Genomic DNA, 25,393 nt, shown 5'->3' with positions numbered 1-25,393 from the left:
AGTCGCGTTTTTATTTCTCAGGAATGGTTTTCTTTACACATCTATCAGATAATGAAAGTGAAACCACATCCGCAGGTTCTTCTTTAATCAGAAATGTTTCCTGTCGCTTCTTTTTCTTCAGTTTTTCGACATCAGTTCTTTTCAATTCTTTTGTATTGAAATGAAAAAAGACGTTTCTCTCACTTCATCGCCCTCTAATGGCGACTGATTGCAGTTGCACGAACCAATTCTCCCTTGGTAAAACATTTATATGATAAATAAAAAATACAACCACGCGGCGCTGGCCTGACTTTAAGAACAAACCCGGATTACACACGATCAAATCACATGAGCGAAAGTTAAAAAAAACAGAATCTGTGGCTGAAATTCACAAAAGTCAAACAAGCTCTTAATTAATCATCAAATCATCAAACTGTTTTTTTTTTTGTACAAGCATCACTGAAGATATGAGTTCATATTTGTGGACGATGAAGAGAGTTGATCCTCTGTGCCTCTTACTGGGTGAGCGGTATTCATCCTCACTCGTGTTGTTACTGTGACTGAAGTTAATCCACATATTTAAAAAAGATGAAAAGGGATGTTAGTGGAATTAAGGACACAGGAAGGACACACACACACACACACACACACACACACACACACACGCAGAGGAACGGTGCATTTGTCAGGGCGAGGACATGGATGCAATCAGCACAGTAATCCGACTACTGGCATAATGAAATGGCCAAAATGAGAGATCAGCACACACACACACACAAACACAAACACAGACACAAACACACACACACAAACACACACTCAGTGGACTGATTCCCTTCTGAGCAGTCAAAGTGAATCAGTGCACCTTGGTCAGGTTGGGTGAGGGTGTGTGTGTGTGTGTGTGTGTGTGTGTGTGTGCCTGTGTATATGTGGGTTAATGTCTTCACCGGAAAGCTGTGGTGGTGGTGGTGAGAAAATGTGGGTTTGAAATAGGGCAGTTTTAAATATGATAAAGGCTGAGAGCAGGTCACGGTTGAGGTGAATCAAAAGGAAACTTTCCGTGTAGTTATGACAAAATGTGAAAGTGAGTAATCCCTCTAAATCACCCGATGTGTCCAAATGTCTGATGTGTTAGAGCAGAAGGAATATATTGTAAGGACCGAATCGACAGAATGAATGTTCTGCAAATCACGGTTATGTTGCAACTTTACGTTTCTTGAGGTTCAATTTCACATTTTATGTTGCGACAACGCTGTTCTTATGATCTGGTTTAGTTTAGGTGAAGGAAAATTTGATGTTTTCATTAAAAAAATAAAATAAAATCTAAATGTTTTTAAATAAAATAGCCCTTTCTCGTGTAACACACCATGCAGCTCCTCTGTGATATCAGTGACCTGTTTGCCAACACGTGGGGGTTTCTGGAAGGGATGAAAACATCACGTAAAGTCACCGTTGCCATGACAACGGCTCTACACTTCTCCCTCCTCCTGCTTCTCCATCCCTCTGCTGCAATGCATCACACCCTCCCCTCCTCCTCCTCATCCCCCCTCTTCGCCTCCCTCCTCCTGCATGCACCTCCCACCCCCCAGCCGTCACCCATCCCAAAGACTGATTAGCGCGGCATCCTTCCACTGACACACCATGTAATTTTCTGGAGGTTACTGATTTGTGTGTGTTTTGTCTCCGCTTTTTTTTCTTAATTTTGACGCGTCGGTCAGCAGCTCCAGGAGGGATATGCGTGTCTCCAAAAGACATTTCCCACCGTGCGCGTCTTCATAGAGGCAATAAGAAGAAGAAGGACATTACTTATCCTGCTTTTTTTTTTCTGTGTTGTGCTCTGATTACTAAAATCTCTCCGATGGGACTGACTGCATCTGACTGCTTGACGCGGGATGGAAGCCGCCGTCCGCCTCTGACCCATCAATAGGAGGACGAGACGTTTCAAGGATATCGGTGAAGACAAACTGCAGGATTTGTGGTTTGGAAAAAAAAAGGGGGGGTTTAATTAAGAGGTGACAGGTAAAAAAAAAAGAAAAAATAGACGCTGGATGGGATTTTTAAACGAGGACAGACAGGATTTCGTGCGTTTTATGAATCTAAATCCACAGATTCGAGATAAGTTGTAGGTTCGTGTGCGATCAAGTCGTCACAGCCACACCGCTGGAATGCACAACCCAATTACGCATACGATTTTTAGCCTCCAAAGACGCACGGACGCGGTGTAAATAACCTCCCCCCTCCTCCGCCCCCTGCATGCCTTTCACACTGGTGTCATGTGCTGGTGACCCATCCCAGCGTCACAGCCACCTGAAGCCTGCGAGCAGCTAAACAAACCATATGGCTCACCTGTTGGGCACAAACAGAGGGATGACTCCGCTTGAGTGAGCCTGGAGCCTGGAGCTTAATCGTGTAATTGTGAAACTGCAAAGCAATAACACTGGTGTGAGGCAATAAGATAATAATAATAATTAAAAACAAAATAAGGTTGATAATAATTCTTCCAAAGCCAAAGAGAGCGAGAGGAGACTTTAAAACTGCTTCCCATCTGTCACTCTGCTCACACTGCTCACACTCCTGTTTTTATTTATGCCCAGGTCACATCAGCGCTCACACATGAGGGGAGAAGAAGTCAGGGAGAGCTGCTTAATGTTTCCTATCGAAGGCGTTCATGCATGCAACATTTTGACATTTTAACAGACTTTTTTTCTGCACAGCCACTCCGGCTCCATTGCACTCTGTCGCTCTCTCTCGCACGCTACGTCTTCCATTTTCAGCACAAAACTCTCAGCATCGTCCCCCTGAAGAGTTCAGTTTCCCAGTAGCTTTTATTGCTAATCACTGAGAGTGCCATTTATCGACCAGCCTGTGGAGTCACAATACTGGAGTCTCAGTCTTGAGGGCGTGCCACAGAGTATAAATAGTTGAACAAAGGCCTCTTTTGGAGGGACAACAGGCCGAAACCTGAGACCCGGTGTGATTCCTCCCTCTGGTAACTCTACACGCTGGCACACTGACTCTGCAGCAGCACAGAGTGAGGGTAGAGCAGGCAAGGCAGCAGGGCACACGCCCTCCACACTACTGCTGCTGCTGCTGTCAGATTGTTCAGGTGCTTAAGAAGACCAGATCAGCAAGAAGACCCACCCTCCCCTCCTTGCAGCCTCAGCTGAGAGAAGAAGGGGGAAAAAAAGGAGGAGAAGAAGAAGAAGAAGACACCACACCCAGAAGAGTCTCCTCTTCTCACCCTGAGTCTCTTAATCACAGCCAGGACATCTTTGGCATCTAAGTGCTCAACGCCCAAGTTGGAATAGCTGCTGTAGATCTCTCTTGTGTCTCCTATTCTGAGGTGTGTGTGTGTGTGTGTGTGTGTGTGTGTGTGTGTGTGTGTGTGTGTGAGAGAGAGAGAGAGAGAGAGAGAGAGTGTGTGTGTGGTGTGTTTTGACGCCGCTGAGAGCCGCCACCGGTCCTCTCATCTCTCCTGTCAGGATGTCTGCAGTACAGGAGCTGCTGCTGCTACCTCTGGTCCTCCTGGCGCTTCAAGGTGAGTGGGCAGTGGTCACGTTGCCATGGCGACGCCGCCACAATGGCAACACCTTGGCATGCATGTGAGCCACCCATCCCACCCTCGACCCCCCCCCCCCACACACACACACACACACACACACAACACACACACTCTGTTCACTGACTCACTGTGCTGTTTGTGACCGTTGTTGAGGTGTTTTCCTGTCGACGCTGACCTCGCTGCTGCTGTCTGCTCTGTATGTAGGCAACGGGTGTGTGTGTGTTCATGTTTATGGATGGAAGTGTGCGTGTGTGAGTGTGTGTGTGTTCAGATGCAGATGTGTGTGTGTGTGTGAGTGTTTATGGTTCCATCATTGTGTTGGATTGCTTGCTAAAAGCCCAGCTGTTGAGGTTTTTTCTTCTTTTTTTCAGAGTAATGAGATGAGGCCATGTGGTAGTGTTAAAATGGAGGGCTCACACACACACACACACACACACACACACATGCAGATACAGCAGTCGTTGTGTATTCAAAAGTCTGCATGTGTTCCTCTGATGTGTGCGTTTGCAGATTATGGCTGCAACTAATGTTTCTACTCATTATTGATTAATGTGTCTTGTAATTGGTTATGATTTTGCAGAAAATAGTGAAAATACCTGTCTCGACTTCCTAATGTCCAAACAGTGCACAACACAAAGATGTTCAGATCACAGCGATGTATCACTTCACATCAGAAAAGCTGGAACGTGGGGAATTTTTTGTAACTTTGCTTGAAAAATTGCTTAAAGATTAAAGAATTGATTATGAAAAGTTCAAATTATATTTATTACTTATTATTATTATTATTATATTTATTTTATATTATAGTTCAAATCAATATTCAGTTATGGAAAAGATAGATATTTCTGAGTTTTAATTTCTTCTTCAAAACTACACAGAGCCTCTTTAATTTTCTGTCGCTTGATCTATCAATTATCGGTTCATCTCTAGATCTGTCACCTCGTTTATAAAAGGGACTTACGATCTTAAACTGAAAACCAGCTGAGTAGGTATATAAATCTTACTTTCTATGTCTGCGTCCAGTGATTTACCTGAACTACAATTCAGAACAACGTGATTGGACTTACCAGTGAAAGACGTGAGGAATTAGCAGACCTACAGTCATTAATTTAAGTCGCCAGAGCTGCGTGTTTGTCTTTGTTTGAACCCAGGGTTTAGTCGACTGAATAACACGTGTTGCCTGGCTTCAGATCCCCTCTACCACCGCTGTCATCTCGTCCTTCAAAGAGTCAGATTTTTCTCTTTTGGTCCGTGGCTCTTTCTGGACTAACCTCTTATTTGTGCTGCCGTTATACAAGGGGAAAGCACAAGGCAGGCCAAGGCTGTCAATTTAAGTTGAGATTTAAGTTACAAATGTGATGCTTAAGCAAGGTTTCTTATGAATCAAACATAAGCACACCGTCAGAAATGATCCATAAATCTTCGAACACTTTAATAAATGAGGTCCCAGGTGAACGGACGCTCAGCGGGTTAATGCTGTGATCTCTGCCTGAGGGATGAGTTGTTCTCATGTGTAACGCTCAAGTCAGGTCTGTGCTGTATGTGCATCAGCAAAGTCTTTAAAAAGAGAAATTTTGAGCCCTCACCCTTCCCAGTCCTGCTGCTTGAGATAACTCAATTTCCCACCTTCACCAGAACGGATTTACAGCTGTTTATTCTTTTATAGCACGAAAAACCCTGAGATGAAAATAGCCTGAGCTACATAATCCATCACCGTTAAGTTACTGTCAGTCTCCTGACACCTCAGGAGGAGGAGCAACTCTGCAAGGAAATCATCCCTCACTATAGCCTGCCACTCTCTTTATTTATTTAATAATGACTGGAGGCAATTTAAACAAGATGTGAGTGAATGGCTGACTCCACATTTTTTCATTAAAATCCTGTTTTTTTTGTACAAGTTACAACAAAAAAGTCAAAAGGGTTGAAGCTATGCATCCAAAGAGAGATCACTGTCAGACAGATGCTTCTTGTCTCTTGTTCAACACAGCCTCATAATCTCCAAAAATATTATAATTGTTTACTCCTTTACATGAAGTGACAGTTGATCCAGGTTGAAACAACAAGGCAGAGCGGCAGAAAGTTGAGCCGGGGACCAGACAGCGAGCGGAGAAGCAGAGTAAGAAGGTTACACAACCTCGATTGACAGAAGTAGACGGTTTGGTCGAGGAGCTGGCGGGTTAGTTAAGGACTGAGCCCAGTGAGCACATCTGGAGCCAGATGCAGCGAGGATGGGGATGACGAGACGAGACAGGAAATTGGATGGAATCTCCTAAAAAACGAGGAGAGGAACAGATTGAGGCTGATAAAAATAGCAGCTTGTGCTGCTTTTTGTTGTTGAAATGTGCATTTACACGTGAGGTGGAATTCAAGAAGTTTCTGAATGAAGGAAAGAAAGTTGAGTTTGGAAGAAAAAGAAGAAACAGGAGGAATAAAGGGACATCTCTCTCCAATAAAAGAGACTTAGATATCAGCTGCAGCTCATCCTAACACAATGAACATTTCTTGTGATACTCAAAGTGCAAAAAAATCTATAAATAAAACTCTTGAACTTCACTCTTTCCAAAAAAAAGGATGAGTTTTAACAGTTAAATGTGCAGATTATCATGAGTAAACCTACATAATGAGCCCCGTGACTGGGGTTCGAGCAGTTTCAGCATTTGTAAGAGATAAACCGCTGGACATTTTTGCAGAACCACAGATAAGTTCAAACCAAACGCAAGTGTCCTTAAAAATACCCGGTAGTGTGTCTCAAGCCTTTTGTCAGCGTTATCTTGTAATAACACCACCATCTCCTCCACATCCTGACTTGAAAGGTGGCTAATAAGCATAATGTGAACGTGATATGTCACGTTTGGCACAAATGTCAACCCTGGACTCTACCGTGGTTTGCAGGAACGCTAAGTGCTAACATCATATCCTGGAGATTCCAGACCAGAGGCTCATAAAAATCTAATGCATCTAAAGGCAACCTGAGCTAATGCATGCAGCAGAGAGTCTCCTGGAGCCATTTAGTCTGCAAATGGCTCGAGCAAGAACTTCTGGTCGAAGGAGATCGCTGTCAACAGGATGTCCTTAGCAAACACACCATTGTCTCAGCCCGCGAGCCATTTGGATTCATCTCTCCACTCCGACCGCTGCATCACAAATTGGAAATCACATTACAGAGAAGCTCATCGTTTTAAGTAGCAGGAGTAGAACATAAACTAATTATTACAACTTGAGTGCAGCAGTAACTTTTTAAAACACTATTAGGGCTGATTTATGGATGGACTTTAGCTTCAGGAATTTTCCAGAAAAGTTTTCTTACTCTGAGTTGTTTGTAGTTTTTCCAACTGACTTAAAGGCAAGTTTATCTATATACATCTAATCAAACTCAAGACGATTCAAAGTGCTTACAGGGGCAGAGACGTACATTAAAAGTACATTGAAATTGCATTTAAAGACCGCAAAATGAAAACCAAAACCAAGCAAAAACAAGCAGCGGGATACAATAATGTTTAAAGCCCGGATTTAAATGAGCCAATAGCAGACCTCAGGTATTCAGGAAGTATATAAACTAAAAGAGGTAAATCAGAGATGTTTTCACATAACACATACAAAAAGATCCATGTTGTGAAGCCAAGCTTTGTTCCTGACCAGTCGTCCCATAAAAGCTAAATAATTGAACCAAATCTTTACACCTGAAGCTTTTCTGTGAGAACTTAATTTCTGCCAATAGGGGTCTTTCAATCGAATCAAAAGACGTGAGCAGCTCGGGATCATGGGAGTTGTTGTTTTCATCGTTAAACAACCACCTAACTCGCCGACTATCTACTTGACTCAGGCAGACATGCTCACGGACGAGGTGATGTTTTAAAGTTTTAGTCACGTTCGACACATTGACCGACCAAATTACACACGCACAGTAAATAAACCAGCGGATGACATGTTATATTTTAAAGGAACAGTTCATCCAAAACAAAAATTCAGCCATTATCTACTCACCCTCGCGCTGATGGAAAGTCGGGTGAAGTTTCATAGTCCACAAAAAAAAAATGGCTCCATACAGCTCTTCCAGTGTGATCCACATCTCTTGAGGATGAGAAGATAATGACTGAATTTTCTTTTTTGGGTGATATGAACAGTTCACTTACAACCCATTGATAAAGTATCATGTAATCATCGTCTTCAAAAGCCTGTTACATTCAGTATACAGGATGTATGGATCTATATTTAATACCTCGTACAGACTGCAGGCAGCGTAAACAAGGAGCTGTTGATTGACGCGCTCCATCTGATCGGCAGCCTGAAGCCTCACAGCTGCATGAATCTCGTTCTGAAGAGAGTTTCATTTTGATTCTGTTTGAGGATTTCTTTTTTTATTGCGAGACCCAATTCACAAATCCGGACTGAGATACTGTGCAGCCGTGCCCTGAATTCAGTGTGGCCTACTTAATTGTGTCACACACACCTGAGCCCCTGTTCATCCAGCTGTGTGACAGAGGTCTAAATGACTTACAGACATCAAAACTGGAGTTGCCAAGTCAACAACCAGCTGTGGAGGTCGGTAGTTTGTCACCAGTAGTGGATGTTCAGAATAACATTGCTGAGAACCAGGAGATACACTGAATAAATCAGCTCTTACGGTCTCTAAAGACAGAAAGAGAAAAGGCAGGGCAGAGGGAGTTGATGTCCTGGAGACAGACAGACCAATGAGAAGAGAGACATGAAGCTCGTGAGTGCGGTCATTCCTGCGATGCTTTATCAGCACCACTGATGTCCTGATTCACGCCACTCGCACACTTCAAGGAGGGAGCGCTTATGCAAACTGCATCTGTGTCCGTGTGTGTGTCTGTGTGTGTTTGTGTGTCAGAGCCATTCAAGGACAGACAAGGACAAATGGACATTATGAATGAGGACGTGCAGATCATTGTCTGTGTGTGGAGAGAGATTTTTAGGACAACTTGCTGATGAAGTTAAAAATCAAGTTTGAAGCTGACATTTGGACCTCATGTCGGATGTGTGGTAGTGAACGGGGAGGGACATATATTTTTTTATTCTGTTTGAATTGTGCCATGAAGTACACAATGATGACTGTCAATTTAAAAGATTCATTTTAAACTTGAGAAAGTCACTTGAGAATTAGAAAAACTACAGCGCCAACAGTCGTGTTAGTGACTCATATTAGCCAGCTCACAGACTGAATGGATCCAAATATTTTTTGGGGTTGTGATGCTCAAAAAAATGTGTTCCCAATGTAAGCTTATGGGAAAAAGTCTTTTTGGGCCCAAGTATATCACGTGATGATGTAACTGGATGAAAACTGGCCTCAAAGCATGGTGCTCTTCCTGGGGCGCCAGTGCTTTAAGCCTGCTTAGAAAAACCTAAATATCTCAAATCAATTGAGGATATCAGGGCGTCTGGAGACTTGTAATACGCCAGACGAGCTGTATTGAGCCATTTTTCTGTTTTCGTTCTTCTTTTTCTTCATTTTAAAACAAGTCTCCAGCTACATCAGTTGTTTAGCAGCACTGTTTTGCTCCAGAAATGTTTTACTTGATTACAAAACATCACCAGAATTTACATCCTTAGTCATGTGAGTAGGCAATGACAGAAAAGATGCAAGGGCAGAAAAGCAGGTCGGGGAGTCCTCGGGCTTGTTCCATACTGACGCACCAGTTGTGGCATGGCTTTACCTGCCGTGACAGTATGACAGCTCTGTGGAGTGAAATCAAAGAGATGCTCACAGAGCAGCACGCTTCGATGATCTACTTGTTCCAGTGGAAAGTCTCTTGCTCGCTTGGTGTCGAGGGAAATGTCATGGATGCGTGGCATTTCCCCAGGTTACGTATGCCAACAGTATGTGTGTGTGTTTACGTCGGTGGTAACCCATCCATGGAAACAGATGTTGTCCTCCCTCGTCTCTTTTTGCGGCTGCTTATCCAATTTTCTTCTCTACCTCTCTCTCTCTTGGCTCCATTAGCTCCCAGCGACACGCTAGGCTAGCTGTGCTCAGTGGGTGGATGGCCTTTTGTGCAGCTAAAGCTATAAGTCAGGGTTTTTTTCTGCATTGTGTGCCTCAGGGGTATACAGAAACTGATATGAGGGATTAACCAGCCAGCCCCCTGTCATGGGGAAAAAAACCTCCTAATCTGCAGTTTCTGGAATATCCGTTGCATAATCCTGAGCCTCAGTCCACAGATTACGCAATGGATTTGCATTTTTGATGCTCTGTGTGTTTGTGTCCTGCTGCTGTCAGTGAGAGTCGCCGCTGAGGCAGATTGGTGGACTTGTGTTTAGTCTGCACTTTGGATGTGCACTTTCTTTTGTTGTCTGCTTGTGTTTGTCTCCCTCTTGCTCTCTCGCTGCGTCGTCTTAACCTGCTGTCTCAGCTTCGGACAGTCAGCAGCATCCCTGCTCACCTTGCACAATCTCGCCTCCGTCTGCGTCACCGGCCTCCCTCGGGATTACTGCCTCGCACTGCCTCTGTGTGCTGCTGTTCCTGCTAGATACTCATCTGTCTCCCTCTTCTTTTTTTATTTTTGTTCCTTCTGTCCTGCAACTGAAGGGCTCCCCTCTGTCCTCACACATCCCCCTCATTTATTTCCTGCTGTCCGTCGAACGTGTGCTTTGTTGTTGTTGTAACGTGTCTCCTCTGTCTGTGTTCCAGGTCTCACCTCATTTTTCTCTGAGCCGTCAATATACTAACCCTAACCCATCTCCAACCCTTCTGTGTTGTTCTGCATGGGATGTCTCTTTGCCTTCTGTCTCTTTCTGTCTTTCTCTGTCTTTTCTGATATGACAGACTTGAGTCAAAATATCACTGCATATCAATGTTTAACCAAACATTCAGTGTCGTCTCTCTGCAAAAATGTCTACCAGTTGATTTCCCGTGAGATTTTACAGGGGCATTAGATGATGAATGACTTTCATCGACCTCTATTGGCAACCAGGGATTAGCTGCAGCGCTGACAGCTGGTGCATCTTACGGCAGCCTGTAATTAACGCAAACAATTAAGTCACGTTTTTAACAGACAAGAGAGCTAATTAGAGCAGAGATTAAACTGAAAAATATTAAATAGTCTCCGTTTTGTATTTTCCACTCACTGCATTGCTCTCTGTGGATAGGTGCACCTGTTCTCTGAGTATCTGCAGATGCTGTTCGCCTCAGGTCTGTTTGTTATAATCTAGAGGTTCTCCGCAGACCCCAGAGAACACGAAAACCCAAGATCCTGGCCTTATCCGAACCCTGTTTTGTAGGTTCAGACAATCAAGTTTTCCTCACTTGAGTTCTCGTGATGGATCTCAGGTCTGTGTAAGGGCTCCTCTATGAGGGAAAATCTGGTTTGTTACAACTTTGGTCGTAGTTTCATAGTTTTGATCTTGTGATTATAACATTGTGTGCACTGAAGTACCGTAAATGTAGAGACATGGGAAGACAACAACACAAGCACCCAGTTGCAAACAAGCAGCAACCTCTGGGCCTGAGAAATGAGGCCAACATCGAAGTGCGGCAAACTGCAGTTCCTCAAATGGCCACTTGAGGCTTTCAGTTTGGAAAATTTCTCTGTATAACAAAAACAGAAAAAGACATTTTAGGCAAGAAATAAGCCATGAAGTTACTCAATCTGTCCTCATTTTAACTTCTTCAACTTCAATTTTAGAGTTTTTCAGGAGTTTCCGGAGGCGGCGAGTCGTGCCGGATGCCCCTGAATTGCATTAACATGACACAATGCTACGCTACATATATGCTTACGTACCATAAGTCATCTTAAGTTTATAACACGCTGTTTAAAGGGGCAATTTGTGAGATATGGCCAGAATTTAAATGTAAAAACGCTAGAAAAAAATGAACTAACATTATCAACACAGTGTGAAGAAGTGCAGAGTGCCCTTCATGTCTCGTAACAACAATCTTTTACTTTTATTTTATTTTTTTTACCACTTTTCCCCATAGTTTTGGGTGGGAAGTGTGTTATAATTGATAAGAACGATGTCCAAAACTATGAAAATAAAGCCAAAGCTGTATGAAAACTATGTTTTCAGCAGGCCCCTGATGAAATGAGATCCTTCACTAAGAATCCATGCTGCATTTTTATATCCATCTGAACAAAATGCAGCTGATTACTTGCTTGTATTTGACTTTTGGTACAAGCTCTCGGCATATCTGAGACTTGAGATCGGCTTAAATCAAGTGTTAAAACTCAGCTCCAGAGAAGTTCAGGCTCGGGTTCTCGGGTCCAGCTGGGTTTGGGTTCTGTATTTGGTTTAAATACGATAGCAGTTGGTCCGTTTACATTTGGGTTTCTATTTTCGTGCCTGTGAAGTCTGACACTGTGCTCTTAACTTTCTCTTGTCCTCCTTCCCTTTTTTCTCCCCCTCTTCTCTCTCTGCAGTGCATCAGCCGCCTCCTCCCTCCTGCTTCCCCTTCTCCCCATGCTTTTGCAGAAATGGCTGTTGATACTGAAGCCTGTGCTAACTTTCTCTTTCTTTCCTCCTCCCTCATTCCTCCCCTCCATGTTTCTCTGCAGTGTGTTGGCATTTATATCTGTGTAATTTTTTTGGTGCTGTAGTATTTGCATCACAGGGAGTGAAGAATAGACCTTTGTTTTTGTATATGTGTGTACACGAGGCCATGGACGACGTGCAGCCTCGACCAAACTTTTAATGATTTTAGTTCATCTTGAGTTCATCTGATCAGCGTTGTGTTTCCTGTCCTCTCCCTTCATCTCCCTCCCCCCCTTTCTTGCGATTCAAAACAAAAGCATCCCCAGAGGTCAAAGTTGAGAATAGCACAAGATCATTGGTTGACAGTCAAGCTGAGGCCTCAGTGGAAACTGCAAGGTGCAGTGTGAGAGAGAAACATGTGGAGTTACAGGTGTGTAACTCCCGGCCGATGAGAAGTATGTGTCCTGATGATGATGGCATATATAGATTCACGCTTCTATATATGAATTTAGCTCAGTGACCAATTGACAGAATGCAAGAAACTAGTATCGCTCACTGCAACCTCTTTATTTCCCCTCAGTTTCAAAACAGCTAGTGTGAACATCACTACCAAATTAAAAACAAAATTAATCAGATTTACAATATATGAGCTGAAATGATGAGTGGAAATAAAAAAAATGCAAGATAAAAAGCATTTGCCCATTACCAAAGAAAAAAAAACACGCATGCAATAATTATTGGGAGCAAGCACGCAAAAATATAAAAGCAGCAGTAACTAACATTGTTTTTGTAAAGTACTGATTAGAAAGCTTGCCTGCAAGTACAGCGATACTGGAAAAATACCTGCCCTTTTAACAACCTTCCCCTTGAGTCACGGGTACATGAAAAAAAGGATGAAGGCCACCCACGGCTCTTACATCTGAAACCTGTGACCTGAAAAATGTAGACGCTAAAGAGCGCAAAATGATACAGGAGGTGTTTAACTGTGTGCTCCTCATCCTTTTCACTCTGTAGCACCACTGTGCCGTGGAGCCTGCGTGGAGGTGGAGTCAGACACGGAAGCTGTCGTCAACGAAGGCTTCAAACTGGGCTGCATCTCCTGTAAGAGGAGGGCCGAAGTGGAAGCCAAGGCCTCGGTCGAATGGATTTTCAAAGCGTCAGATGATGCCGAGTTCACCCGTGTGAGTAGTGACAAGATGTAAGACAAGGCAAGCTTTGGAAACATATTACTCGGTCATGATTTAAAGGAATAGTTCGACATTTTGGTACATGAACAGTGCAATATGTAAGATGGTTGTTGTGTTGGTGGTCGGACCAACCCAAAGCGTCAGTATTTGAAGTCCCCATGAAGTCAAAATCGCTGTTTAAATGTTTTTTTCACGTCTTGCATCATATCTCACCTATACACCAATATCGGGCCCAATAGTGGCAAAAAAGAAGTTCTGTTGTACTTCTAGTGGTATTTTAGAGTTTGTAACTCATTAAAAATGTTGATGACTCATCCTGCACTCAGGGGCATATTAATTATTTGTCCAATAAAGGTTTACTCTATTTTATGAAGCTGCCATTGAATCAAATCAAATCAATTTTATTTATATTGCCCAGTTTAAGCAGCTAAAACAAAAACACATAGTTACAGACAAAAACACCAAGGTATCAAAACAGAATCAACACAGAGAAGATTTGTAGGAGCCAGTTGAGTAAAAACACAGACATCCACTAATGTAATATGAAATATTACATATATAAATGCATTTAACGGGATGAAGTCCATCTGCAATGTAAATTTTGGGATTAAAAGTTGGATCCTGTTTATCAAGCTGACTGCAGCAGCGATCCATGGAGGTGATCTTCATTGTCGGTTGTTTACGTTCTGTAATGTTGACTGGAGCTGGAGAACGTAATATTACAGGGAGAACTGGAGTCTCTGGTGAGTGCTGAGTTTAGTGAGAGTTGATTCGAATTCACACACACACACACACACACACACACACACACACACACACACACACACCTTGCCGGTTTCTGCTGCTCGGAATAGCCTTCAGCTAATGTACAGTAAAGTAATCTGGCTGTTCGGGGAGAGTAAACACTAATGAGCCTGTGGTCAAACTCGCACAAGTAAGTAATGCGGAAATTTGCTTAGCTGGTGGTGAACACACCATTAAAAAATAACCACCACTGCTGAGTGGTATATATATATATATATATATATATATATGTATATATATATATATATATATATATATATATATATGTATATATATATATGTGTGTGTATATATATATATATATATATATATATATATATATACACACACACACACACACACATATACACATATATATAATAATATATCTCAAAGATTGTTGTTTTTAGACATTTTAATACAGAAATCTTACATAACATATCTTAAACAGGTTTGAAAATTACCTTCTTGGTCTTGGTGTAAATTTAAAATGGAGTCGTCTTGGTCAAAGATAAAAGAAGTTAAAGCTTCACCATTAAATTCATTTCCATCACAGTTCTCTCCCTGATGTTATTAGTTATCATGTGTCCAGATAGAGCAATAGATAAAATCAGCACAAAGCCCCAAACACATCCATCACAGCGAGGTCGTTTGTGTCCTCTTCTGGGAAACGGCTGCAATGCATTTATCATGAGAGAGAGAGCAGAGGCTTGCACACAGTGCATATGCTGACCAGGGGAGAACTCACCAGGCCGAGCAAAGAGGCCATTACAGCGTATACTTAGATCCCATTAGCCCATTTAGAATCTGTATCCACTAATTCACCAGGAAGTGCAGAGGTCAGGCGGTAACTGCAGCTCGGTCGATACAGGAAAAGCAGCGGCAAGCATCTAGTGAGTTTTCAAAGCATACTGAAAAATAGTTTGAATACAATCATCAGCCTGAACGCAGAGGTGGCAGAAGTACACACATTCTTTAGACAAGTAGAAGTACAGGCTCTGAATTGTATTTCTACCAGCCACTTTTGTGCAAAGCTAACTGGGGGCTTCAGGGTCTCTGCAGATAATAATCACAAACACGCCTTTTCTCCCCTTTCGAGTCTCCCTCTTGGTCTGTTTCCGTCTTGTTATGTCTTTTACTGTCACAGATATCTAAAAGGGATGACCTGATGCAAGACACACAGACAAGCAAGTTGAAAAACTATAGACAAGCTTTAATTACAAAGCTGAGTCCAAACACAAAATCCAAAATGCGTGTGCAAAAGGCAGTCAATGACAATGGTGGCCCCCCAAAAAAAGAAGGCACAGGCAGGGGCAAAATGGATAATTGAAGATGTAGAAACCAAAGAAGTACGGGGAACACGGGACTGACATGAGGAAAAAGAACAGACAAACTGACAAAGAGAGCGGGGAAGACACGGGTTTAATGGGACACAGGGAGTGATGATTAATCGAAAACAGGTGAGCAGGGAAAATGGCGGCAAAACAGACAAACAGAAGAGGAAAAACCTGTAGACTAAATACACAGGAGGTTAATCAGGGACAGGTGAAACCAATCAGGACAATCACAAGGGAGGGGAAACAAGACAAAGACCAGGAAGTAACACAACATAACACATGAGGATGAACCTTACAAAATAAAACAACAATACCAAAAACCCAAACAACGACATTAACGTTGTTTGACACACTACATCTGCCTTGCGTGATATGTACTGATAAAATAATAATAAATAAATAATAAAAATAATCAATAAATCCCCTCAAATGCATTAAACCTAAAGTAATGAGCCTGTTTTGACAAAATAAGGAGTAGAAAGTACAGAGAAAGGTAAGGTAAAAAGTTGCCAGAAAAATACAAATAAATCCCATTCTGTGATTGTCTTCCAGTTGTACGTGTATGAAAATCTAAACGGGACGGTGATTGACCCACGTTTCGATGACCGTCTGACCTGGAAAGGCAGCAAGAACACCAAGGACCTACAGGACGGCTCCATCTACATCACCAATGTAACCTTCAACGACTCGGGAACCTACAGTTGCATATTCAACCGCATTCTCGTGTATTCCGGAGAATACCCGTATCAAACCAAAACCAACAAGACTGTCATCGTGAACGTGGTGCCACAGCGTAAGGACATATTTATCAGATTTCTGAATTACACCTAAAGGCTCATTTATGCTCAACATTAAATATTACGGACACAGATGGAGGCCTCTGGCTGTACTCTGCGTTCATTTCTTCAGTATTTGTGCGCGTTTTTCTAAAAGAAAAAAAAAGGAGAAGAAAAAAAGGAGCAGCATCAACGGAAATCGTGCAGGACAGTGTAGCCAGACCAAGACGAAAAAGGACATGTTGAAGAAGTTTAAGGCTGTTTAAGCAGTTTGGTAGAACAGAAACTTTTTCAGCTAGATAACACTCAAAACTTGAAAGCAAAAAAAAAAAAAAAAAAACACACTCACTGCTGGAGAAATACCTTAAGACTTTACAACCACAATGTAATACAGCCAGGGGACGTCATGTGTTTTTTAAGGTGAGGTATCATTTATTACCGGTTATTTTTAAGCAAAAGAAGATGATACAACAAAAACACAATAAAAACCCTTAAAGCATCCAATGTCACAGACTGACTACATTTAACAATACACGGTTGAGTTTTCTCTATTAGAAGTGAGGACAGCTCTGTTCTTACTGTATATTATACACACAGTGACTGATTATGTCATGTGTCCGTGTTAGTCAAACACTGTCTTCTGCATGTCTTGCGTCATGACCCAGACCAAACAAAAGGGAAAAACAGCTGTGCTAGCAGAGCTGGAATCTGCCTGAGTGTGGTTACAGAGCTGCAGTGTTGTTGCAGGTGAGGTCAATAAATATCTGAGACAGAAACCCTCAGAGTATTCTGGCTGTGTTTGTCATTTCTAGCAATGTTGGAGTGGTGCTGGTGAGGAGAACAGGATATTACTATTTATACACTTATTTTGTCTTTTAACTATTTATAAAATATGTCAAACAAACAGCTGCAGTAAATAAAAAGTTTGTTCACAGAGTTACCTACGAACTTTGCAGTTCCCTTTAACTCTACGCAGCATTTTAAAATCTTTCAGCTCTTTATTTGTTGACTGTTTTTTATTCAGTCTCACAGCTCACACTACCTGCTAAGCACCAAACAGCAGACAGACAAAGTGAGTGACTACCTGGTGAACACAGCGAAGCATTGAGCAGCTAAAGAGCCGCATGCATCCATCGGGTTGGTGGAGACCAAAACAGAGATAACAAGAGAGTGAAACTCTCAAAGAATCTGCATCTGTTGGATGTGAGAGAGGCAGCTGTTTTTCGCCATAGTTTAGCATATCAACGCTGTAACGTGATAATATGTAAACGTTGTGGTTATAGTATCTTGTACTCTCTGCAAAAATGGAATATAACATTCAGAGTTATGTTTTCATCAGTGTATAATCACTCGAAACTAAGAATTCTTGTCTTTTCGTTACCTTAGAATGAGCTTTTTCATAGACACATAGTCCACCATGTTGCACCACCTGAACCAACAAACCAAACACCGGCTCTAGAGAGGGCCTTAAGCGCTTTACATGTTTTTAGTGTAAAACGCCACTAAATCATACACACCCGACTGAAACAGTAATGTGAGTTAATTAAAGTTCTCCTCGGTGCTACAGAGCATTTGAACATCTTTCAGCTCTTTGTTTTGGTTTTCTGGCCCACAACTTTTGTTTCATAACAGGAGTTTCTTTGTAGCAAAAACAAGGGAGAAAATGGAGAAAGCTCTTAAAAAGTGAAAAGGAGCAGACAGAAAAAGTACTAGCTGATGGACATAAATTTAGCATCAGCATTTAACTGGTAAAGAGCCACATGTTGCCTTCCAGAGTCTATCGAGACCAGAAACAGCTAAATGATAATGAATTTTGGACCGACATTCACCAGATGGCCACAAACTTGTCATGTTAACTTAAGAGTTTGTAATAGGATTACAGCTTGTTTTGCTTCCCCACAGTGGTAAAAAAGAAAAAAAGTGCTGTAACTGACAAATGCTTAAATTTGCAAGGCGGTGTCCCCCACGGTTTAGTGCTCGATCCTCTGAATTTTCATTACTTGACGCAGGTGGATGTTTTTATTACTGTACTGAGATGAGCAGTAACGTTTAACTTCTGGATGTCAGGCAGGTTAACTGCGCCTGCAGCAGGATTCAGGAAATGATGAATTATCTGTAATTCAGGATAGGAGGTCATGAATTATGACCACATCCTTTTCAGGGTACAAATTAAACCCACTCCCCTTTCCATAAGCACACAGATACAATATATCTCACTTTATCTCCCTCTCTGTCTCTCTAGGCACCAGGGGACTGGCATCCATCTTGTCTGAGGTGATGATGTACGTCTCCATCATCGGGCTGCAGCTCTGGCTGGTGGTTGAGATGATTTACTGCTACAGGAAGATCGCGGCAGCCGGGGAGGAAGCTCTGAGAGAGAGCGCGTGAGTAACACTGAAGACACACAAACACACACCCGGCCAGCCTCTCTCCAGTGCCAGACCTTCATCTCCAGAACCTGCTGGGCCATCCAAATGTCCTGATTTCCCACCAACCGCTTTCGCAATCTGTTTCAATGTGCTCTTTTCAAAATAACAAACATGTTTTCCTTTTTCTTCACTGAACTGATATCTGGTCCTGATTCTGATTCACTGACCTTGACTGCCTGTGTTCCCCTTTTCTTCTTTCTACCACTCTCTTTCCTTCAGGGCGGAGTATTTAGCTATAGCATCGGAAAGTAAAGATAATTGTGCAGGTGAACAAGTGGCAGAATAGCACCGGTAGGTCTGCATTCTCACTATACACCATGTCTGAATTCACTTTATTCTCGTGCTTTCCTTTGTTCTGTCTTCTTTATTTTACAGAGCAGGCACTGATACAATTTGTTTACACCTGTTGCATTGTTACTGGGTCGAAGTAAACATTCTTTCAGCATGAAATGTGTCCTTTACATCTTTCATTTCCCTGACAGTTTTATGTTGTTTACTTCAGGTCGAGGAAGAACTCAAGGCGGCTTCCTTGAGGATCTTCACATGCCCTCTCCTCTCACCGTCAGTCACCTCCCACCATCCTCTCCACGTGATGGGATACAAGGAACCACAGAGAGGAGAGAGGGATCTTCATAATAATAATCTTTGAACACATGTACAGTATATTATAGGCTGTATATCCACTAACTGCATGCTAACGAGCTTACCAACAACAGCCGACATCATGCTTCTGACGTCCTGTCAGCCATGTTTTTTAATCCGTTGTGTCATATTTCATTTCACACTGTGTGTTGGCATCAGGGTTTGACCGATAAAAGGTTTTAGAATTGAACCAGTGCAATAATGTTTTTAATGGTAAATCAAAACACCACAATGACTAGAGGGGCAATCAGTAGATCCTGGATCCGTCCCTTGATTCGGATTTGCACCAAAATTGAATGGGGTCTATTCTGAACTGAGACTCATCCACCATGCAATTTTGGTGGAAATCAGTTAAATAGTTTTTGTGTAATACTGATCACAAACCAACCAACAAAGGGACACGTGTGAAAAGATGCTCCTTGGCATAGGTATTGGTATTTGGAAAAGATTTATTTTACTTTTAAATACTTTCAAACTAACTAATACTAACTTTGGCTGCAATTTTTACGGAAAACAACAGCTGATATTCTGTCCCGATATTCATTATGACCGACAAATATTTCATTAAAATCAGCATTTAGACCAAAATGTGACACAATCAGTGTACAAAGAAATCATATCAGTGGTAGCCACACAACGGGTTAATATAAACTTTTACTTATCGACATATTCATTAGCCTGATAAATTAACTGGTCCAACCCTGACTGACAACACATCCAAACCTTTTATTTTTCTCCCTCATATATTTTTAATACACAGAATCAGAGAGCAGATTTGAATGAAAGCGGATGTGAGAGCGTGAGATGAACTACTGTCACTTTTGGAGCAGCTGTGAGAAGCAGTGAGTCATGAATGTCACACATCAGGTGAAAGTCGTTATATCTTAATTGTATCAGCATGGTTAAACACCACAACTCAACAGGAATGTGATCGCCCGCCTCTCACGCGTTTCACTTCGGGATCACACGCCTGCACGCCGAGAGAAACGTTATCTGCGTTGAACACGAATCCTGCTCGGTGTTTCAGGTCGTCACTCCGGGGGTGTTGGATGTTTTGAGTTGAGAGCTCTGAAATAAAGGGACACGTCGTCATTAGGCACTGAAATATACAGAATCGTAGCACCAGTCATGTTTCAAAGGAAAAGTTCACCCAAAAATGAAAATTCAGTCATTATCTACTCAGCCACATGCTGAAGTTTCGTCAGCCACAGGGTGTTTCTGGAGCTTCACAGTCAAACAGAGTTGCAGCATTCTCCTAAACAATGAAAGAAGGACTTTTAAAAAGTTACACAACAAAAAAAAAAACGTTATTTACACTTTTCTTCATTGTAGCTGCTAATTTATGCTCCCTTTATGTAAAAAAAACACCACTGCTCACATACATCTGCACGTCCTTCATGTTGGCATAGATATGAAGCACTGCAACCACTCGAGGGCGCTGCTCAGTGTCAAGTCAGTCTCACACGGACCTCCACTTTTCCTTCGCCACCATCCAGTCTCCTCCCAGCTGTTCTGTAGTGACTGTTTGTCTCTGTGCTCAGGCAAAGTAACGTCATACAGATGTTTAAAACATCTCACCAACTCGCATAATCTCTCTTCAAAAAGCTCCGCCATTTTTAAAACGTCTTCCTCTTGTCCTCTGGTCGTGTCTTGCTGTGATACTGCCCCCCACGACGACCAGAGGTACTGCTCTGTTGGTCTGTACCTGTAAGCTTTCAGAAAACATGCAGACGAAACAACGCACAGTACGGAAAGAAGGCTCCGCCCGTATCTAATGTTGAGCGTAAATGAGCCTTGAGCATGTATCCCATCCGAAGCAGTTGAACAGGCTCGACCATGTGTCGAGGGTGTAAATAACAACTTTTCTAATTAATTTGGAATCCCCGGAGACTGGGATTACATCGCAAGCTGTTCAGAGCCATTTTATGTTCGTTTTGGGGGTTTTCTGGTTGTTTAAGTCCCCATTAGTGTTGTCAAAAACATCAATATATCGATACATAACAACTCTGAATATTTGAACCATTTCTCTACTCATGTTCTGCAGTATTAATACAAACCAGCTGCAGTCTCAGTCTCTCACTCTCTCTTAGTAGGATATTTGATGTTTACTACAGTCATCCTGCTGTTCTCCGCTACTAGTCAAGAAAAAGGAAACCCGACAAGTTGTCATATTACAGCCTTGTTTTATCTTTTAATAAAAAAAGTGTTGTGTCAGTCCCCATCTCAGCTGCAACAACAGTTTGCTGTGAAGCTCCAGAAATGTTTTGTTGACCCGACTTTACATCAGCAATGGGACTTTTCCTTTTTAATGTTTCGACACTGGACTGGGGAAGCACATTCAAGACTTTCGTGTATTTGCTGTGTTTTTCTTGGTCCTGAGGACTCATGATGATAAAGAAGCAAATTCTGTGCAACGACTACAACAATTGAAAGCTATATTTCAGTGGAATTCCCCTTTAATTAAAGCACGACCTTTTTGCGGACCACCACCCCGTTTCAACCTGCAGCAGCACTTCGAGTTTTAGCGCTGAGAAAATCTCTTCATAGATTTCGGTCGGTGGGCCAAACGTATTATTTTCTCTGTTTTCACGCGATAAAAAGTTACATTTTATTTGCTTTCCCGAGATAACGAGATCATTTTTCATGAGAAAATTACCTCAAAAGATTCACAAGAGTAGACCATCACATACACACTCTTCTGTGGGGGTACTTGTTGAGATGCCATGTATGCATGCTGTCACGGCACTGCTGATCTAGAAGACATTAAAGGGATAGTTCGGGTCTTTTGATGTGGGGTTGTAGGAGGAACTTATCCCTAGTCAGTATATTACCTGCAGGAGATGACTGTCAGCTCTCCCCCTGTGTGGAGAAGCAGCGTGTAGCACCGGCAGGGAAGCAAGAGCATTGTACTGCTGTAAACCGAACCAGCAGCAAGATGGATTTTTTAAGTCCAACCTAAAAAATATATATATCTGTTTAAGTGTACTCTGTTTTTAACATTTTTGGTCCTTTATGTTGCCGGTCGTTATGCGGTTGAAGAAATGTAGTCACACAGGAAAAGGCTGTTTGACGCCAACGTAACGCGCCAAAAATGTCCAAAACGCACCGCAGAACAGATATATATATCTTTTAGGTGGGACATTTGCTCACCCCACATCAAAAGACCCGAACTATCCCTTTATTTTTCGGGGAATAAGAGGGAACAACCTTTTGTTTTCTTGTGATAATGGATGCATTTATATCGGAAAGCAAAGCTTGTTTTGTCGTGACCGCTGTAATAATGACGTAAAATTTCGAGAAAACAAATAACATCTTAGTCGTTATCACGGGAAAACAGAAGAAATAATATGTTTGAATCATGGCCATTTAGGGCTCCCGTAGTGTAGTGTGACTTCCTGTGACACATGAGGACAAATTTATATCACACCTTTAAAAAAAAGGTGCTGCTTCACCAATTTATCCAAAGCGTTGCTTCTAGCCGAAATCTTTTTACTGACGTGTAATCTCGCATGGATGTCTCGGTGTCTTTGTAGAAACTTAAGGGCTTGTCAAAATGTTATTATCTAACTGCCGTGGGAAAACGTACCACAAAACCTGTCCAGTGTGCCTCCCGGTGTGAAGCCAGTGGAAACCAAAAGGAAAAAGGAAAGAAGCCTCGTCACAAATCCTTGTGGAGTGTAGCAGTGGTGCTTCTCTTTCCAGACGTCCGGTTATTGACTGTTGGTGAACGCTGGATGGCAGCCGAACACTGCCACTCTGCATGTTTACTGCTAAGCTGTTTTGTACCTAAAGAAAGAGTTTGATACATTTTGAGATAGTGAGAAGGGAGCAAAAACAAACTGATGTGATACTGAAGAATAACTGCAAGCTTAGTGATGTAAAAAGCAAAAGGCTGCAATATAATTTCTTTCAGAAAATAGGCAAGAAAACAGTTAAAGATTTCTCCAGTGACAGCAATGTTATACACTGCCTAATGAGGGGGTTAACTTTTTGGGTATGCATCAGTTTTATATCATCTTGACGCCTTTTTCCTGCACAGATGAAGCAACGAGCGAAATGAAAACACTGTTGGTCTGCTTTGTGTGTGGAAATGTTGCTTGCCAAAAAGATAAAAGATGGAGAAAAAAAAGTGACACACAGAAAGAAATAAAGTTCTCGTGAGGGAAACCAGTCGTGTCTCCCTTGGATGCCTTTGATCGGTTGAAAGCCAGGAATGGATCAGTAATCATGTAAATATGTGATATATAAATTCTAACCAGATGTTTTCAGGCTGCAGGTTATTTAACTTTGAACTCTGCAATAACAATGATCCGCCAGTGCCTGCACTAGTATTTTTGCTTACTGTGATGTAATTTTCTTGGGAGTATCTTCAAAAGCTTCATATCCCCGAGATCTGGACAGCCTGAGCTTAAAGGTTATGTGAGTCAATAAACAACAATGAGTGATACAAGTATTAAAATTGTCGAGTTATTAATAAAAAATATAAAAATCTGACATTTTCATCATTTGTTTTACTGAATAAATACACTAAACATGTGATCCCAAAGATTTCTAAATGTAGAAACGTGAACAAAATATTTCTTAGCGCTCCACAATTGTTTTGAACTGTGTACATATTTTAGTTTTTGAGTACAAAGACGTTTTGATAGTTTCATTGACAATAGAAATACAGTATTCACCTGAGTTAAATGTATTTGTTGCTTCTTGTTGTGATGTTATTTCTTGGAGTATCTTCATCTGCACACAATGACAACATTATCCTTAATCAAAACTATGTTTTGCAAAGTATGTCACGTAGAGCAACGACGCCATCATGTGCGACAGCGTGATATGGCAGAAGACAAAATCTGTTCCTGTTGCAAAAGGAATAAATGCTCTGGTTGTCATGGTTTTTATTTAAGATCGATTTAAACAGGATCATGTCAACAAAAATGTCTCTTTTTCTTGTTTTTAATTTGTTTGATCAGCTTTGTATTTAATTCTGTTCTGTAAAGCACTTTGTAACTGTTATAAAAGTGCTACATGAATAAAGGCTATTATCATTCTTATATTATCAGACAACATGAAAAGTTTTCTTTGTTTCACAAAGAACAAGATAAATAGTATATTATCATAGCTTTAAAAGTTTTCTTGCTATAACATAACAGCAAGAAAGTAGCCGTCCACTGGACCCACTGTGGTTATTTTAAAAACAAATGATCAAAACCGATACAACAGAACCAGAGATGTCGCCTTTTTAATCCATCCATTCTTCCTTTTCTAAACTTGGCGCCTACATTACCCACAATGCAACTTCACCACTGAGTGACATCACTGGAGGCAATTGCAGCTTCCTCTGAAGCCACGATAGGCTTTATACTACTTTTTCCCACTTAAGCAGTAGCACTCCGAGACCTGTAAACACACTTTAATGTGTAAAATTGGTGGAATTAACCTTTAAATGTCTCTGGGAAAAAAAAAAAACATTGTCTCCTTTAATTATCCAGCCTTATAGTTGTTTTTCATTCTGTACACTTGATGGGAAGAAAATGAGCATTGATATCACCCACCAGGCTCAGTGCCTCAATCCGAGAGTCCGATCGTTGCTGAACACCAGCTGCAGCCATGTTTATTTCGTGAACAGTGAATTTCTCTTAGGGTAAGAACTATTAAAGGGAAAGGCAAAAAAAGACATCTGAACATCTTTTGACAATTTCTGTCTAAAATGAACGATGAATAATGAAAACAACCGTTAGTTGCAGCCGGGGCTGAGCAATACATGAGATATTATATTGTCATCTTGATATGAGACTATATATCATGTTAAATTTAGTATTTCTTAATTTTGTGATGTCAAAAGTGTCTTTTCCTGGTTTTAAAGGCTGCAATACAGTGAAGTCATGTCATTTTCTGAACTTACCAGACTGTTCTACTTGTTTGATACTTGCCTTTTGACTCACTTAGTTGTTAGATGCTTTTACTTTGTAGAACCTTATAACTTTAATAAATAAAGTTATCATTGTTAATAATTAAGACTGCTGGTTGAACAAAAAAACTAATGAAATATGTCAACTTGGCTTTGAGATATTGTAATGAACATTATTTTTGACCATCTAATTACGTTTTTTTAAACCAAATAACAGACAAACAACAGTTCTTCTGTAATCCGACCCAAATCTTTTTAAGGTGAAAACACACACGGACTCAAAGACGACCAAGGAGTTGATGCATGTTTTAGAACTTTTCATTTCTCTCCGTGTCGTGGTGTACAATCACATCTTTACAGTACATT

The 25,393-nt window shown here is 41.5% G+C and overlaps 1 protein-coding gene and 1 long non-coding RNA gene across 4 annotated transcripts; one reads left to right on the top strand and one right to left on the bottom strand.

The window, feature by feature from the left end:
• The first annotated feature begins 1,557 nt into the window (after positions 1-1,557).
• scn1ba (sodium channel, voltage-gated, type I, beta a) lies at positions 1,558-23,616 on the top strand. Of its 3 annotated transcripts, none has more exons than XM_084357300.1 (7): positions 1,558-2,419; positions 12,286-12,423; positions 12,983-13,149; positions 15,828-16,068; positions 18,294-18,435; positions 18,700-18,771; positions 18,983-23,616. In XM_084357300.1, exons 2-6 carry the CDS (start codon positions 12,417-12,419, stop codon positions 18,764-18,766), a joined length of 624 nt encoding a protein of 207 aa, XP_084213426.1. In that variant the 5' UTR covers positions 1,558-2,419; positions 12,286-12,416; the 3' UTR covers positions 18,767-18,771; positions 18,983-23,616. The 3 variants fall into 3 exon arrangements, with proteins under 3 accessions (XP_084213426.1, XP_084213425.1, XP_084213424.1); XM_084357298.1 differs by lacking the exon at positions 1,558-2,419 and adding an exon at positions 3,435-3,517; XM_084357299.1 differs by lacking the exons at positions 1,558-2,419; positions 12,286-12,423 and adding an exon at positions 3,063-3,517.
• LOC311259905 lies at positions 19,991-25,391 on the bottom strand. Its single transcript, XR_014622954.1, has 2 exons — positions 20,302-25,391; positions 19,991-20,190 (listed from the first exon to the last, which is right to left on the bottom strand). It is a non-coding gene; the product is annotated as an uncharacterized lncRNA (long non-coding RNA).
• Positions 25,392-25,393: the final 2 nt, after the last annotated feature.

The sequence above is a fragment of the Pagrus pagrus genome (genome assembly GCF_965226575.1).
Source record: "Pagrus pagrus genome assembly, chromosome: 7".
Classification (NCBI taxonomy): Eukaryota; Metazoa; Chordata; class Actinopteri; order Spariformes; family Sparidae; genus Pagrus; species Pagrus pagrus.
Note: the sequence above shows the minus strand (reverse complement) of the source record. Positions and strands in the feature narration are given on the sequence as shown.

Excerpts from the sequence above, each read along its gene's own strand:
- scn1ba (XM_084357298.1), top strand. The coding sequence starts at position 3,463 with ATGTCTGCAGTACAGGAGCTGCTGCTGCTACCTCTGGTCCTCCTGGCG. Across the intron at positions 12,424-12,982 it reads TAACTCCCGGCCGATGAGAA|CACCACTGTGCCGTGGAGCC; the intron begins GTATGTGTCCTG and ends TTCACTCTGTAG. Across the intron at positions 18,436-18,699 it reads GAAGCTCTGAGAGAGAGCGC|GGCGGAGTATTTAGCTATAG; the intron begins GTGAGTAACACT and ends TCTTTCCTTCAG.